Below are 18102 nucleotides of genomic sequence, written 5' to 3'. Positions count from 1 at the left end.
TATGGATTCCTCCAAATGGTTGGTTGTTAAAGAATTTGCTTAAGAACACGATACTATGACAATATAAGGCCCATTTTGAGTTTATATTTCTACTAAAACTAATGGAAATATCATGATAATAAACCAATACTTTCTATTATTTTTACAAGAAACCAATTAAACACTTTCTGTAACTCTCAAGTATCAAAATTATGATCATTAGGAAACATCTTGGGAGTCCAATCAAACACTTTCTATAACTCTCAAGTATCAAAATTATGATCATTAGGAAACATCTTGGGAGTCATCTAGAGGTTTTTGGAGACAATGCAATAACTTCTGAGAAGTTTGATAGGCCTTAATGAGCTTTGCATTTTATCGGATGGGCTTAGAGACCTTTAGCAACTGAGTATTCTGTGTGTGTGCGCGCGCGCGCACGTGTGGTGATCCTACTTTTGTTTTCTCTAGTCATTCTTTGCAGCAATCGCTCTTCAATTGTTTGCAAACTCACTGCAAAGATCATGATGCATATTTGTCCTACAGGGAGATTCTCTCTTGATGTAATCTTTCAGCTTATCAGTTCTCTGGCATAGCTATCTTATAATATAAAGCATTCAAAGTTTACACTAAAAAAGTGTGCGTGCATGCGTGCGTTCGTTCGTGTGTGCGCGCGTTGTTTAATGAGTGCTTTAGGCCCCTGGAAATGTCATCGGAGAAACAAATAAACAATTGGGCTGGGCTCCATTGAAATTAAGCATAGAAGATAAACATACAGAATACATGGCCTGCAAGCAACTCTCATGTACACGTTAATGTTTTTGTTCAGTTTTTTTACCACACCCTATGCGATGGCTACACAAACAAAAGACAAACTATTCTTACTAGGAATAGGATGCTGCTTCAAAAAAATAGTCTCTTTTTACTCCATCCATGCTCAGACCTGCAATAAAATTAGCATTCAATCCATACACACATCACATCACAAAGAACTGCACCTTGTATCATCTACAATAGAAGCATATTCATACTGCATTTAGAAAACAATGTAACTCACTCATCGATAAGCATCATAGAACAAACTATTAATTCTCAGGAAGCTGTGCAAAAGTATTATGAGACAGGAATCAACCATCCATCCACTGACCCAAAGCATTTGAAGCCTCTCTACAGCAGGAAAGAAAGATGAAATCAACCTCTTCAAGAAAATAATAGACAAAAATTTCCCGTTATACCATATCCTACCCGTGCATGAACCTCCTTCGGAGTAAAAGTCACTGCAGCAGCAACACAATTATAGACAAGAACATACAAAATATAAGAAGGTAAAAGACATATACATGATGAAATACGCCTGCACTGGAAGATTATGCAGCTCAACTTGACAATGGGAGTGCTTCAAAGAATTCGAATTTTGCCTCTGCCACTGACTTTAATTTTTTGAATCATATGTCTATGGTATCATTAACTTATTCGAGCCTTCAAGCCCAAACGATTGATGTGAACTCTGATTGGCTGTTCACCTTCCTTAAGAGGAAACTGCCGAGGGAAGTCAATAGAAGCAGCTATCCTCAACTTCGTGTGTTCCCCAATGTTGACAACATGCTCATCAAACTCAAGACCTGTATGAAACCCTTTTTCTTAATACGAGTCCCAAAGGTCATTAAAATTGGCAAATCCAAAGTAGTATCAAGCGGAAGAAAGACAATGGTGAATCACTAAGAGTTTCTAAACTTGCTAAGCATGTGCACATGTGCCATGAGAGAGAAGAACACAGCAGACAAGTCATAGTTAGTAAAGTACCTAAGGCCAGAGGAGACTCTGTATCTATTTCAGTTAGGAGAGAAGTTGAAATTGAAAATAGGTAAGTACACGACTGTATTGACATACTTTTTCAAAGACTCTTTGAAAGAAAGAAAGAAGAACGAAATTAAAGAAGAGTGGATTATCATAATGCAACAGGGATTCCAGTATTGAGAGATGATGATGATGCCAACACACTATCAGCCACCCCATACCTTCTCATACACATGTTTCCGAGGTGCCTATGCTTTTAGACACTCCAACAAAACAAGAATAGACATTGCAATACATAAATTGTAAGAAGCTGAAATATAATTCAACCAACCGTACAAAGCTAATTTACACCTCTGAAGTTTACATTCCAATCATCTCTGGTTAATTAGCAAACTCGCATCTCTGGCATCTTGGAGTCAGAATTCACATCTTTTTCTGTGTACCCCATAGTTCTCTACAAGAAACTCCAAGACTCCCACCTGCAAAGTATATTGGACCCATTTTGACAGTCAAACATACATGTTTTACATTTCCTACTCAGTGTTATCACCAGATGTACACCTTCTAAAGGTTGTACCCTAGGGCAGGGCCTACAGCCTACACCCTCACCCCATGAGAGTGGAAATCCCCGATGCTGGACATCCATCACTTAGAGCCCAAAACCCACACTTATCACTTGTTGTATAGACACCCACTTTGATGTAATACAAAATTTCCTCGTTGTGTCCAAGTTGTAATTTTGCATTGTTTGAGTTCAGTTCCACATAACATGAGCCTTTAAGCACGGCCATGCCAGACTCCATCCCTCCATTCATTGGTATCAAAGCTCTCTCCTCAAGGCATAACTTTGGCAAAGGCAATTCTAACGAGTTCAGACAATTACAAAAATGGGGGTCATTAAACTTGCTTGCACGGTGAGGCCAGACGCTGAATGCAGCCCACAAGCCTTCGATGTGGGAGATGGAAGCATCAAGCCTTAAGAGAAACTCAAAGGTGACAAACACAAAGAGTGGGACAATGAGGAATGACCAGAAAGAGCTGCAGTCTTCACATAAGGCACAAGCCTAAAACAGTGCTTTGCCTAGGAAAAACCGGACACCCTACATCTGGTAGGACCACTACGGGTCTGAATTTCAATACAGCTCAAGGCATTAGCTTCCTTATAGCAGGTCCTTCACGATACGGGATCTAAAAGTCAAATTCTTGGATAAGTTCCGACTACTGGCCTCCAGTCCCTTAGATCAAAAGTATTGCCAAAATGCTTTAAAGTTATCCATGTAGACCACAAAAGTAGATCCATATAAACAATATATTTCATTCTTTTTGTCAAATATGAAGTATGAAAAGGACCCCAAGAGCAAAGCTCAAGGGAGAAGTACATTATGCAAGGAATGAAAAACCAACACCCTAGAAGGGTAAAATCAAGCTCCTGTAAGAGAGCAAATAAAAAATCCAAGGTTGAGGCTAAATATATTGTCACCTCAACGGAGGGGGTGACTCCGAGAAGAACAAGAAACCACTCCAGTCCCTTAGGAAAATAGTCCTCGTAGTATAGTTTACCTGGAAAGACCCTTGCATGCTCCCCAAAATGGCCACAATTGTGTGTACCGTATCTGTCCAAATACTGGCCAATGTATGTGCAGGGTGGACCTAGGAACTATCCAAAGACTCCGTGCATCTAGATCTCCAAATCTGCCACACTGATATGCTCGCCACAGTCTCCCATGATGTAACCACAGAGGCATGAGCAGGTCTATAAGGAGAGCCAAGAACGTCATCCAAAGAGCATGACTTAACCAAATCAAACCGAAAGGGCCCAAGAAAAGTCATGTCTCTCATAAAACGCTTGAGACTCCAAAAGAGAGAGCCAAGCTACCAAGCCCCAAGTCGTGAAGAAAGGAGAAGGCATAAGGTGCTCACTACGCTAGCAATCCCTTCCTGGATGATCCTCGCCTATATGCAGTCCCATAAGCAATGCTGAATATGGATAGACTCCATAGCAGAAAGGCAACGAATACAAGTAAAGTCTACACCAAACACGGATCTCCACTAAATCACTGCAATCCCTCCATCAATAGAAAGCCAAAAGAAAAGAGTCAGTTTTCTATTCCTAAGGGATTTCCAATGTCTCTTCCAAAAGGATTTCTACAACTCAGCGAAAATCTAAGGAGCTCTGGTGGGCTTCCAACCTCTAAGCTGAGTTGAAACTTTGGCATTAATGACCATGTAATGAAAGAAGAGGAGGCTCGTGTCTCGATGCCTTTCATCAATCCACTCCCACTTCTACTCCCTGGGATTCCACTGCAAATACTTTATGGAGACACATCCACAAAGCCAAATCCTCCATGAACCCAAGCGAATGTGATCTGGGTTAGGGTCTAGACATCTTGAAGCCCAAAAGCACTACTCCACATAACCTACCACCTTGATAGGCTGAAATGGAATATGCATAAGTATCTCATATGTAGACCTAGACAACCTGCCTCCAACAAGAACATCAAAGACAAAGGCATCTTTGTCTAATCCTCGTAGTCCTATAACCTAATGTGGGACCTCTAATCTCGTCAAGGCCCCAAGCCAAGTAGATAGAGAGTGAGGCTTGTCACATGGAAGAACCCAACCCAAGGGTATGGTTGCATCAATCTACTGAATTCTCCTTGCACTTTCTCTAAGGTGACTTACTAATTGCACACTCTACTAGAAGGTTTTTGAAATTCTTCCACGAGCCCCTAGAGGAAGCAAAACCTCTCTCCCATTGAGACCACTTCATAAAATCAGAGATAACAAGAGGTTTACCATGATCATCAAGTATATTGTCATCCACACGGCAGGCTGCCAATCAATCTCTTCTCGAGAGGAAGGTGGGAACTCTCCAAAGAGCAGTCTTGAAGCTGGCCTGAGCTTTCAGGATAGCATCCATAAGAGGTAGTGATCCCTGAGATGGGTTGGTACTATCCACTCGATCGCCACTGACTATATGCAACAAATTAAAAAATCCTTCCAAGGTTACTGTCCTAGCAAAAGTCCTCTGACCACCACTTTGCATAATAGAGCTCTACTCTGCAAGTCTGGATCTATTACATTGAGACCCCCTTCCTGTAAATTTGGAGGTTTGCTATTAAACCATCGCCTTGCCCTACTATAAACTTGCATATACGTCTAGCTTTCAGAGTAGGAGATTAGAGCGAGTGGTGGGCAAGGAGAGAGTGCTAGTGGTGCATGCCTGGCTGCTCTGGTAGGAATGGGGAATGCCTGCAGTGTCCAAGGTGGAATGAAGTGAGTGTTTCTGAGGAGGGTTCAATGAGTGAGGATATTGTCAATGTGTAGGATCAAAGCCTCCCAAGCAACCCTGACTCTAACACCTACCGAAGCATCTAGTCCACTCCGAAGAAAATTCTTTATCTACCTTTTGAGCTGAGTGATGCAATCCCTTGGTTAACCCCATGATCCTAGAACCTCAATCTACTCTATCATAAGCTTTCTCAAAATTTAGGAGTAGAATGGCAAGACATTGGTTGGTCTACATAGGCCAATGTGAAGCCACCCAAAATGAGAAGATATTATTAAAAATGCTTCTGCCATGCACGAAGCCTATTTGTGTATTATGAAAAAGATCTGGAAGAATGGGCTACAAACGCAAACTAATAGCTTTGGCCAATATCTTATAGAATATTCCCGAGAGAGTGATGGGTCTCCATGAAAAATTAAATTTTTGCAACGTCCCCTTTGGGATAAGATGAATGAGACCCTCTGTAAGTGAATTGGGCATAGTACCATAGTCCCAAATGCTTTGCATGGCTGAGGTAACATGGTCTCCAATCATGCCCCAAAAAGCATCCAGATTGGTGAATGATGCATCAAGTAAGACTCTCATGTCTGGTTTCATCAATACTGGAATACTCTAACAAACTCTGTCCCTAGTCTCTGGCAAGAGTGTCAAGACCTACTGAGGAGAGCGTGGGGAAGGTCACCTCCCCATCTGTAAGCCCCCAAATGAGGAGAGCGTGGGGGAGGGAGACCTAGGGCAGAAGATGCCCAGAGAAGAGAGAGAGACGGGGCTGCCACATGGGCAGCACCTCACAAGAGAAGAAGGCTGCAAAGGACGCAACCTGTGGAAGGAGCAGAAGGCGGGGGCAGCAAGCCCTAGATCTGACTTGGCAGGGCACGATGACATCAGCAGCAGTACGGTTCAGTACAGCGCTGCACGTGTGGCTGGAGAAGAGCCTGGCAGAGGGCAGAACCAGCAGCAGCAGGGTGAACAGGCGCTGACATGGCTGGGGCCTGGGGGAGTAGCAAATGGGGCTGCCAGTGAGTAGAGGCATGCCTTATATAGGCTGGGCCCTTGCCTAGATTGGAGGGCCAAAAGCCCTGGAAGTGTGGGCCAAAGGGCCCTAGTTTTGGAGCCCTTAAAGGGCTGGTTTTGGGGCAGACTGGTCAGCCGAAACAGACCAGCCAGTCGGCCCATTTAGGGCTGGCTGGTCGGTTACTTCAAGGGGCCCTTGGGGCCTATAAAAGCAGAGGCCACAGGCCTCATTTCATATCCAGCATAGCCAGCAGTTCCAGGGCAGAAAGGAGCAGCAGGAAGCCTACTCTCTGCGCCTATCTACAGGAGGTGAGAGAGTGCAACAGGTGCTGCAGACTTAGCTCTAGGGAGAGGCTGGACCTTGGCTGTCTTCTAGGGCAGCAAGCTGCTGAAATCATCATACCTTCTGGAGCAGCCATTCACAAGCACGTTGGAGCAGTTGAACAGGGACCTGTGTGCTACAGACAAAGCTTGGCAGGGGCTGTCCACCTACGCTGATTCATAGGCAATAAGGCGGAGAAGAACACACTGGACGGAAAGTCTACAGACGCTCGAGGTGGAGCACGCAGACTCGAGTCTAGAGATAGCCGGCAGATAGGAGAAAGACCTTGTGGTTAGATCAGAGGACCACACCATTGGTGGGACTCTGGATCTATCTCTTTTGTATTGTGTCCATAGTTTTGGACGGAAATATATAAGTTTTGGTGTCTTCTATATCTAGCTGGTTCATTGTCTATTGATGAGTCTGCACATCTATGTGATGCACATTAAGTAAAGAAGTTTGTGATTCCACATCCCACACCACACTGTGTGAGCTCCAAGGCATTACTATAAGTCTTCCGCTGCGTGTACCCTCTATTGGGTATTTTCTAACATGGTATCAGAGCCCAAGTAGGAGGCTCACAGGTGTGGGAGCCTGAAGGCACGGACCTTGCTGAAGGACGACCCTGATTCAGACGCTCTAGGGAATCGACTTCCACGACTGGAGGATTGTGCCCTTGCGAGAAGGAGGGTGACTCAGGTTCAGTCAGGAGCGTTTAAAGTTCGTAGTCCAGGTGATCTGGAGATGTACATTTGTTGCAGACCTTGCCAAAAGGACGGGTTGAAACAGAGCCTCAAAGCATGGTGCTTGGAAGACTCCAGGTTGTTCACTCATTATGAGGGGGACAACTGGAAGATCATGACGGCTGGATTGCTTGAGTTTGAAGGTAGGAATGTGACGGAGGATGGTGGTGCCAGGAGGTGCTACCAAAGATGGACCTGTGTACCAGAATGGTGTGCGGAAGCGGAACCAGACCTGGTGGAGCAGGAGCCACTGGATGAAAATCCAGGAAAAGATTTCGACATCGAAAAGTTCAAGAGGACTACGACTAGGGAGTTACTGGAGCATCTTTATCCACGTGTTGGCATTGGGCCGAGATGTGTCGGTGAGAGCGGGTGTTGGAAAGGTCACCTCCCCATCTGTAAGCCCCCAAATGAGGAGAGCGTGGGGGAGGGAGACCTAGGGTGAGTGGGGGATGTGGGATCACACCTAAAAGACTTATAGTAATGCCCAGGAGCTCACACAGTGTGCGGTGTGGGTGTGGAATCACAAACTTCTTAACTTAATGTTTATAATATAAATGTGCAAACTTATCAATAGACAATTAACCAGCCAGATAGAGAAACCACCAAAATATATATTTCCGTCCAAAACTATGGACACAATACAAGAGAGAGAGATCCAGAGTCCCACCAATGGTGTGGTCCTCTGATCTAACCACAAGGTCCTTCTCCTATCTGCCAGCTATCTCTAGACTCGAGTCTGCGTGCTCCACCTCGAGCGTCTGTAGACTTTCCGTCCAGTGTGTTCTTCTCCACCTTACTGCCTCTGAATCAACCTAGGTGGGCAGCCCCTGCCAAGCTTTGTCTGTAGCACACAGGTCCCTGTTCCATGCTCCAACCTGCTTGTGAATGGTTGCTCCAGAAGGTATGATGATCTGAGCACCTTGCTGCCCTAGAAGACAGCCAAGGTCCAGCCTCTCCCTAGAGCTAAGTCTGCAGCACCTGTTGCACTCTCTCCCCTCCTGTAGATAGGCCCAGAGAGTAGGCTTCCTGCTGCTCCTTTCTGCGCTAGAACTGCTGGCTATGCTAGACATGAAATGAGGCCTGTGGCCTCTGCTTTTATAGGCCCCAAGGGCCCCTTGAAGTAACCGACCAGCCAGCCCTAAATGGGCCGACTGGCTGGTCTGTTTGGGCCGACCAGTCTGCCCCAAAACCAGCCCTTTAAGGGCTCCAAAACTAGGGCCCTTTGGCCCACACTTCCAAGGCTTTTGGCCCTCCAATCTAGGCAAGGGCCCAGCCTATATAAGGCATGTCTCTCCACAGCATGCTATAAAGGCTCAAATGCAAAATATCAAATACATACCAGAGTGTTGTATAGCCTGAATGTTTGCTTTGAAAGCAAACCCTGTACCTCGAGCAGGCTTGTTGGAAAGGTCACCTCCCCATCTGTAAGCCCCCAAATGAGGAGAGCGTGGGGGATTGGCACTGGGCCTGGATGTGTCGGTGAGAGGGGGTGCATAGGTTGGCCCAGCAGAAGCAGGGTGAGCCGGCGCTGACATGGTGGGGGATGGAGCAGCATATGGCAGCCCATATGGAGGGCTGGTTGGGCTGGGCAAAGCCAGCCAACCAGGCCCTATCTAGGGCTCGCCAAGGGCTCAGCCCTCGCATGGAATTGTGGGCCAGCAGGCCCTAGAAAAGAGGGCCCCAAAGGCGCATTTATAGGCAGACCAGGTCAGGGCCTGGTCGGCCTGTTTAGGTCGGCCATAGGGAGCCTCACTGGTCGGTATTTCGCCAGCCCATTAGGGCCTATAAAAGGAGAGGCACTTGCCTCATTCCATCATCCAGCAGCCAGCAGTTACAGGGCAGAAAGGAGCAGCAGGAAGCCTACACTCTGGGCCTATCTACAGGAGGTGAGAGAGTGCAATAGGTGCTGCAGACTTAGCTCTAGGGAGAGGCTGGACCTTGGCTGTCTTCTAGGGCAGCAAGCTGCTGAGATCATCATACCTTCTGGAGCAGCCATTCACAAGCAGGTTGGAGCAGTGGAACAGGGACCTGTGTGCTGCAGACAAAGCTTGGCAGGGGCTGCCCACCTAGGCTGATTCACAAGCAGTAAGGTGGAGAAGAACACACTGGACGGAAAGTCTACAGATGCTCGAGGTGGAGCACGCGGGCTCGAGTCTAGAGACAGCCAGCAGATTGGAGAAGGACCTTGTGGTTAGATCAGAGGACCACACCATTGGTGGGACTCTGGATCTATCTATTTTGTATTGTGTCCACAGTTTTGGACGGAAAAATATAGTTTGGTGGTTTCTCTATCTGGCTGGTTCATTGTCTATTGATGAGTCTGCACATCTATTTTATGCACATAAGTTAAAAAGTTTGTGATTCCACACCCCACACGCACACTGTGTGAGCTCCTGGGCATTACTATAAGTCTTCCACTGCGTGTACCCTCTATTGGGTATTTTCTAACATGGTATCAGAGCCCAAGTAGGAGGCTCACAGGTGTGGGAGCCTGAAGACAGGGACCTTGCTGAAGGACGACCCTGATTCACAAACTCTAGGGAATCGACTTCCACGACTGGAGGATTGTGCCCTTGCGAGAAGGAGGGTGACTCAGGTTCAGTCAAGAGCGTTTAAAGTTTGTAGTCTAGGTGATCTGGAGATGTACATTTGTTGCAGACCTTGCCGAAAGAAGGACGGGTTGAAACAGAGCCTCAAAGCATGGTGCTTGGAAGACTCCAGGTTGTTCACTCATTATGAGGGGGACAACTGGAAGATCATGACGGCTGGATTGCTCGAGTTTGAAGGCAGGAATGTGACGGAGGATGGTGGTGCCAGGAGGTGCTACCAAAGATGGACCTGTGTACCAAGATGGTGTGCGGAAGCGGAACCAGACATGGTGGAGCAGGAGCCACTGGATGAAAAGCCAAGAAAAGATTTCGACATCGAAAAGTTCCAGAGGACTACGACCAGGGAAATACTGGAGCATCTTCATCGCCGTGTTGGCATTGGGCCGAGATGTGTCGGTGAGAGGGGGTGTTGGAAAGGTCACCTCCCCATTTGTAAGCCCCCAAATGAGGAGAGCGTGGGGGAGGGAGACCTAGGGCAAAAGATGCCCAGAGAAGAGAGAGAGAGGGGGCTGCCACATGGGCAGCACCTCACAAGAGAAGAAGGCTGCAAAGGACGGAACCTATGGAAGGAGCAGAAGGCGGGGACAGCAAGCCCTAGATCTGACTTGGCAGGGTGCGATGACGTCAGCAGCAGTACGGTTCAATACAGCGCTGCACACGTGGCTGGAGAAGAGCCTGGCAGAGGGCAGAACCAGCAGCAGCAGGGTGAACGCCAGTGGGCAGAGGCATGCCTTATATAGGCTGGGCCCTTGCCTAGATTGGAGGGCCAAAAGCCCTGGAAGTGTGGGCCAAAGGGCCCTAGTTTTGGAGCCCTTAAAGGGCTGGTTTTGGGGCAGACTGGTCGGCCCAAATAGACCAGCCAGTCGGCCCATTTAGGGCTGGCTGGTCGGTTACTTCAAGGGGCCCTTGGGGCCTATAAAAGCAGAGGCCACAGGCCTCATTTCATATCCAGCATAGCCAGCAGTTCTAGGGCAGAAAGGAGTAGCAGGAAGCCTACTCTCTGGGCCTATCTACAGGAGGGGAGAGAGTGCAACAGGTGCTGCAGACTTAGCTCTAGGGAGAGGCTGGACCTTGGCTGTCTTCTAGGGCAGCAAGCTGCTGAGATCATCATACCTTCTGGAGCAGCCATTCACAAGCACGTTGGAGCAGTGGAACAGGGACCTATGTGCTGCAGACAAAGCTTGGCAGGGGCTGTCCACCTAGGCTGATTCACAGGCAGTAAGGTGGAGAAGAACACACTGGACGGAAAGTCTACAGACGCTCAAGGTGGAGCACGCGGACCCGAGTCTAGAGATAGCCGGCAGATAGGAGAAGGACCTTGTGGTTAGATCAAAGGACCACACCATTGGTGGGACTCTGGATCTATCTCTTTTGTATTGTGTCCATAGTTTTGGACGGAAATATATAAGTTTTGGGATCTTCTATATCTAGCTGGTTCATTGTCTATTGATGAGTCTGCACATCTATGTGATGCACATTAAGTAAAGAAGTTTGTGATTCCACATCCCACACCACACTGTGTGAGCTCCTGGGCATTACTATAAGTCTTCCGCTGCATGTACCCTATGTTGGGTATTTTCTAACATGGTATCAGAGCCCGAGTAGCAGGCTCACAGTTACATCAAGATGGATGGGGGGGAAATTTTAGTCATCCTTCTTTATGTTGATGACTTCCTGCTCACAGGGTCCAATGAAGATACAATTGCAGATTTCAAAGCTGATTTGCAGACCACCTTTGACATGTCAGATTTGGGGCTGCTTCACTTTTATTTGGGGATCCAGTTCTCTCAAGAGAGACGTGGCACTGTTATGTCTCAGTCCAAGTATGTGCAGAAACTCTTGGACAGATTTAACATGCATGATTGTAAGCCCATAGCCACTCCCATGGAGCCGGGGCTGAAACTCACAATGCATGATGCAGGAGAATCAGTTGATGCCACATCTTACAGTTAGGCTGTTGGATGCCTCATATATCTCTGCAACACTAGACCTGATATTCAGTTTGCAGTATCTCAGGTGAGCAGGTACATGCACAACCCAAAAACTATGCATTGGCAGGCAGTTAAGCGCATCTTCCGTTATTTGCAGGGCACGAAGTCTTTTGGCTTGTTATTTCCCAGGGGGGGTGACTTGCAGATGCATGCCTACAGTGATTCAGATTGGGCTGGTGATTATGACACTAGGCAGTCCACTAGTGGCAATTGTTTCTTTTTGGGTAAATCTTGCATTTCCTGGCTGAGCAAGAAACAATCTACAGTGGCTACCTCATCATGTGAAGCTGAGTATAGGGCAGCTTTCACAGCAACAGTTGAATGTGTCTGGCTGCGACGTCTATTTGCTGATCTTCATTTGTCTTTGGAGGGTCCTCCAATTCTCACTGATAGTCACAGTGCCATTGCAGTGGCAAAGAATCCATTGTTTCATGCTCGCACGAAGCACATTGAGGTTCACTATCACTACGTCAGAGAGAAGTTGCATGCAGGAGAGATCAGTATGATCTTTGTGTCCACACATGACAACGTTGCAGATATTTTCACCAAAGCACTACCACATGAAAAGTTTGAGGCATTTCGCAGTGCCTTGAACTTATATCCGTTTGGTGATTGATCAGCCTTGTACATGACATTGGCACTGCAGGGGGGTGTTAGAATTATAGATATAATTCAGCAATGACCAATGTAATTTAATAAGCTAGTTAAGGGCACTTTTCCCTCTTTAAGAGGTTTTTTCCCCTAACCGCAGTTAGTTCACTAACTATGGTTAGTGACTACTAAGGTTTTGTCACTAGGACAAAACCTTATCACTCACTCTTTCAGTTGTACTCTTTACACTCTTCTATTGCAACTCAGCTCTCAAGCTTTCAGCTCTCAAGCTCATACTCTCTTGCTCTCTCTCTCTACGCAATCTCTCACACATCTACCACATAATGGGCCAATACTTATTATACTTCCCTTTCTCCATCCCTCTAGACAAGTTTGACAAAGGTAATGCTATCTTAGCATAATTTTAGATGAAGGTCTCAAAGAAATTTAGAAGTCATCCCTGACAGATTCTGTTTTTTTCCATCAACAAAATCTAACGGACTTGGACAGAATTCTGTTGTAGGTCATTGCAAGCTCGTTTTTTTGGCTGAAAACAAAAATTGAGGTAACTATAAACCCCAGTTGAACTAAGCCATCCATTTTAAGTGGCTATAAGGCTATGCCTACCTCGTCTTCAAGTATTTCCCACTAGCCTCACCATTCGAAGGCGTTTTTTGCTCTTCTTGAGATCCACAAGTGCCTCTCATTGAGGGCTTGTGAAGACACGCATTGTTTGTGTGTATTTGCTTCATCATCAAGAACCAGCTCTTACATTTGCACATCCTAGTTCATTGATTGGTTGATCTTCTGTCTTGATCCTCGTCATCAAGAGCTACCCTCGTGTAATCAGCAATCGAGGGTTGTTCTATCAGTCAAGGCAGCATTCCAAGATCCAGCTTTTAGGCTGGAGTGATTCCGATGGGAAGAGAGACACTCGTCGTTCCACCACTGTGGCAAGAAAGGCCATTATTGGAGGAAGTGCCCTAACAGTAAGGGTACAGGTTCTTCGTCTGCTGCTATAACTACTACTTTTGTGCATCTTGACCTTTAAGTAGAAGGAACCTTGAATTGTATAGATCCTACCACCTAAAAGAGCCCTCCTTTTCATACAATGCATGAGCTTTTTTTGGTTTTCTAGAAATGGACATGCTAGATTCTTGGTTATTGCAATCAATTGAACCTGCTCATACAATGGCTAAAAAAGCAAGCAAGTTGCATAGAACCCAAGCAAAACAATGAGCACATTTAGGAAATAGTACCATTTTTGAAATGCACAACTCTATGTAGGAGCTTCCTCTGTTGGAGAGGGGGTTCTGTCTCTTCAAGCCAAAGATTCTTGGACCTGGATCGTCAACAGTGGGGCATCTCGTAATATGAGTCCTCCTCCCGCTAGGCTCAAGGATTTTGTGATCTCCAGGGAAGGTCTGTGTATCGGCGATAGCTCTGTCATCAAAGTTCATGGTGAAGGCAATCTCGACATCATTGGCTTACCTGATGTGGGCAATAAGCATGGTTGGTGCCAATCATGTATTCAAGGGAAGCAACACCAGGACAAGTTTCTGAAGCAGGCCTCTCGGCAGGCGTCATTACCTCTAGAGCAGGTCCATGTTGATCTCCTCTATTGCCAGCCTTGGCGGGGCTATCTACTTCATACTACTGGTTGATGATAAGAAGAACCCATTGGGATGCCTGTATGCGGATCCTTCGCTATCTTCAAGGGTCTCGCAATTGAGGGTTGTTCTATTAGTCAACGCAGCATTCCAAGATCCATCTTTTAGGCTGGAGTGATTCCGATGGGAGGAGAGTCAGACACTCGTCATTCCACCACTGGGTATTGTTTTACTCTTGGCTCAGCAGCCATCACTTGGAGCAGTAAAACGCAACCCACTACAGCCTTATCTTCGACCGAGGCTGAGTATCGTGCTGCATGTTCCGCTACTTGTGTGCAGTTTGGATCCGCCGGTTACTCGGGGAGATCCGGTTCCCACAGACATCCCGATAGTCATCCATAGTGACAATCAGAGTTGTATTGCACTTGCTCGAAACCCCGTGGTCCATGCTCGTACCAAGCACATTGAGATCCAGTACCACCATGTCCAGGAGAAGCTGCTCAATGACGTGATCAATTTGCGTACAGGGAGGAAAACAAGGCGGACCTCTTCACCAAGCCCCTGGCACAGCAGCTGCTTGGCAATCATTCCAGCTCACTCAGGTTGATCCATGATCCAGGAGCTGAGAGGAGGTGTTAAAGGTGTCATCTCCTGGTTCACTGAGTGAGGGCATCTCCTGGTTCACTGAGTGAGGGCCTTGCTTGTGGATCTACCCGCCCATGTGAGGGAGAGTGAGGGCCATGTTTGTGGGTTTGCCCGACCGGGAGAGGCACAGAGAGAGAGAGAGAGAGAGAGAGAGATGGATGCTGCCCAGTCCACGGCAACATGGAGGAACATACGGTGCAGGTTTGGGCCTGTTTTTGCCCTGTTCTGGGGCCTGCCTAGTAGGTGCCCTGGTTGGGGGCCTTTTATAGCCCCTAGCCCCCAATCGGCTGGCCCTCTTGGGTCGGCTGCACCTACCAGCTCAGCCGGCTGCCCCTACCCCTGCCAGTCGGTTGTCTAGGGCTGAGGGGGGAGCCTATATATAGAGCTCCTCTCCCCCATTCTCTCCATCTCAGTCTTCCACAGCAGAGGTTTTTACCCAGCAGTAGAGGGGTTTTCTACCCAGCAGTAGAGGGGTTTTCTCCTGATATCCTTGTGCAAGTCTCTCTTGTTTTCTCTGTTTCTAGTTCATTTTTGTGAGTGGTTTTCTCTTTTCCCTTCACTGTTGTTCATTCCCGCTGCACTTCTCACAGCCTGGTCACCTTGCTTACAAATGTTGAAAGAAAATGACAGATACGGCTAGACAAGGGTCTAAAGCTAGTGGTAAAGACACCCGCTAATATAGCCATGCATCAGACTAGTAAATATGAGAAATCCGTAGCTATCTCTAAACCAAATAAGTCTGGTGAAGCTGATCATTGACTCCAGAGCCTCCAGTCACTTCACTCCGCACAAAGGAGTGGTTCTCTCACTTAGAGAAAAGTCATAGTGACCATGTAGAACTAGGAGACTCCACACTTCATCAAATCAAGGGTACTGATAAGATACCAATACGAATGCTAAATAAAGATATATGAGACATACATAACGTTTTGTATGTTCCAGGTTTGAAGAAAAGTTGCATGTAGAAATCTTTGAACTATGCGTTGAAAGCTATGATATAGTTGTCATCATAAAACAAGCTAATTACCAGCACAAATTACATGGTTGGATGAAGATTATGCTGAAGAAATGTCGATTAGATTATTCTAATGCGCCGACATCTAATAACACCAACTTTGAGTAATTAGAAAAATAGTAAATAATGAAATTATCTAAGAGACCGTCCTCTTTTCAATTCCACGCTCATTACCCTTTTTTGCATAAGGAAGAATTGTCAAAGTTGAATCTTGGAACACTTTATCATGCTCCTTTTAGTCTAGTACAGCAACAGGTCAATATATGTTGTCATTAATAGTGACATTATTAAACCAACAATAAGGTGGAATTTGATGAAGGGAAATGTCTCATTCGGGACAGGGCTGATGATTTCAAAACCATAGTCAGGGGAATTGAGGAAGAGACCTTTATAAATTGACATCATCTTTACCTGACTTCAAGGCCTACATCTCTCAATTAAGCAATAAAGCAATCCTTTGGCATGAAAGGTTTGGCCAATTCAACATGAAAATACTAGTCATTGTGGACAGGAAAGGTTTTGTGAAGCTTGCATCATCTTTGTCACGAGAAGATGATTTGCAAAGGATGTATCATAGGAAAGCACAGACGCAAAGAAAGATTCAAGCAAAAATAATATCGTTGAGCTGATACATTATGACCTATGTGGTCCTCTGAATGTCAAATCAGTAGGAGGTAAGGTTTACTTCATGTTGCTCATAGCAATTTAGACCCTTAAGTATTTTAAGGAATTCGCTGCCATGGTTGAAAACCAAACTGGCAAACATGTTAAGAGGGGAGAATATAAATCAACAGAATTTATTGAGTTCTGTGAAGAGAAGGGCATGAAAGACAACACTCTACTTCCCATACTTCCCAATAAAACAATGTTGTTGGATGCATGAACCGTACTCTAGATGAGAAGACTAGGAGTATGCTGAAAGCCCATAGTATACCAAACTGTTTGTGGGCTGAAGCATTGAATACAGCTACGTACCTTCATAATCAGAGCGGTACGAAAGCCTTACTAAACAAAACTCCTGAAGAGGCCTTACAGGTGTAAAGCCTAGAATAGATCACCTAGGATATTCAATTGCACGGCTTATGCTCATATCCCTAATGCCAACTGAAGAAAACTTGATAATAAATCACTTAAAGGTATATAGTTGGCTATAGTGATGATCACAAGGCCTACACGATTTGGAATCCTGAAGCCCGCAATATCATCAGTAGGGATGTAATCTATAATCTGGCCAACCAGGCCTTATTCCTGCTGAACTATATCTAACCAACCATATGGTTGGCTGGTCAACTAGCTCAATCTGGGGGGTCTATAAATACTGCCTACTACTCGTCCATTGGTTAGGCTTTGCCCCCCCTGCTTCCCACCATGTGGTTTATCTTCCTACCAATATGCTGGCCTGTGCGCAGTCCTATCTGTCCTACAAAAAGCACCCACTGTCAGCAGCTATCCGGTGCAATGCAAGGACCCATGTGTGGCCCATTGGATGGCCACCACCATGGCTGTCCTGCTACCTGCAGACTGATCTTCCATAATGGGTATCATAACCTGTACGCTGCCCAGGCCCCACATCGCAGCCAATGTGCTGCACATCAGATATTGACTAAAAAGCCCAAGGGCCCTAGTATAGGGGGAGGGCTGGCCCCTCTGAAGTGACGAACCACCCCCTAAAAGGGGACTGACGAAAGCTGCAGGACCGACCCAAAAGACTCTTCGATCTGCCCCCATTGTGGTCTTCTTCTGCCCAATCATTCCGTTTCTTCTTGTAGGTGTCCCGCAACCTTTGTTGTCGTCATATTGGGGCCTTGGAATCCGCTATCCTAGCAACTGCATGTGAAGACGGTGACATTTCATTTTATTCTCCCCTAAGCAAACAAACATAGAATTTAGTCTGACAGAAAAAGAGAGAAAGAAAGAAAGTTTATTAAAGTCTTCGGAAGACCGATGGGTCTATGAGACTGTGAAAAACCTGATACAATGAGCTGTGGTAGTGGAGCTACTAAATGAGCATCCACACCAATGCAGAATGCAAAAAATGCAAAATGGCAATACTAAGTCCTAAGTAAAACATAGTCATGTCGATAGTCGACTATAAATCAATCTCAACATCATCATCAACATCATCATCATCAGCAGCAGTAGGACATCAGGATGGATGAGGCAGTGGAGGCATGAGGTCGGCAATAATGTTGTCGGCCCCTCAAAGGCGCAGTCTTGGTACGTCTCCTGGTCATAGCTCTGCATCTAACCAGGGCCACTGTGACCCCCGTCAGTCGGGCTCCGACTCTGAACAAGGAGGGGATGTCCCCAAGTATGATCTGTGTGTCAGCCCTCTGTCTGAGTTGTCGGGTCACAAGCTCCGGGTCACAGTTGTGTCAAGGTCTCGTCTCATGGGAGTCTATGTGATCTGGCTGAAAGAACTCCGTGATAGAGCTCTGAGAGGGATTAGTCGAGTAAGAAGTCTGCTCCTGTCTCCGTGTTCGGAGTATCCTCTCGC

General features: G+C 46.2%; 1 protein-coding gene across 1 annotated transcript in view; it reads right to left on the bottom strand.

The window, feature by feature from the left end:
• Positions 1–1136: 1136 nt before the first annotated feature.
• LOC147884890 (uncharacterized) overlaps positions 1137–18102 on the bottom strand; it is a 30199-nt gene continuing 13233 nt past the window's right edge. The window contains exon 4 of the mRNA XM_087397823.1: positions 1137–1598. Coding sequence (XP_087253949.1) covers positions 1441–1598 — 158 coding nt within the window. The 3' untranslated portion in view covers positions 1137–1440. The remainder of the gene's footprint in view (positions 1599–18102) is intronic.

This window comes from Dipteris shenzhenensis, chromosome 26 (assembly GCF_047967505.1).
Source record: "Dipteris shenzhenensis isolate YYH24624 ecotype China chromosome 26, Dip_SZ_1.0, whole genome shotgun sequence".
Lineage (NCBI taxonomy): Eukaryota > Viridiplantae > Streptophyta > Polypodiopsida > Gleicheniales > Dipteridaceae > Dipteris > Dipteris shenzhenensis.
Note: the sequence above shows the minus strand (reverse complement) of the source record. Positions and strands in the feature narration are given on the sequence as shown.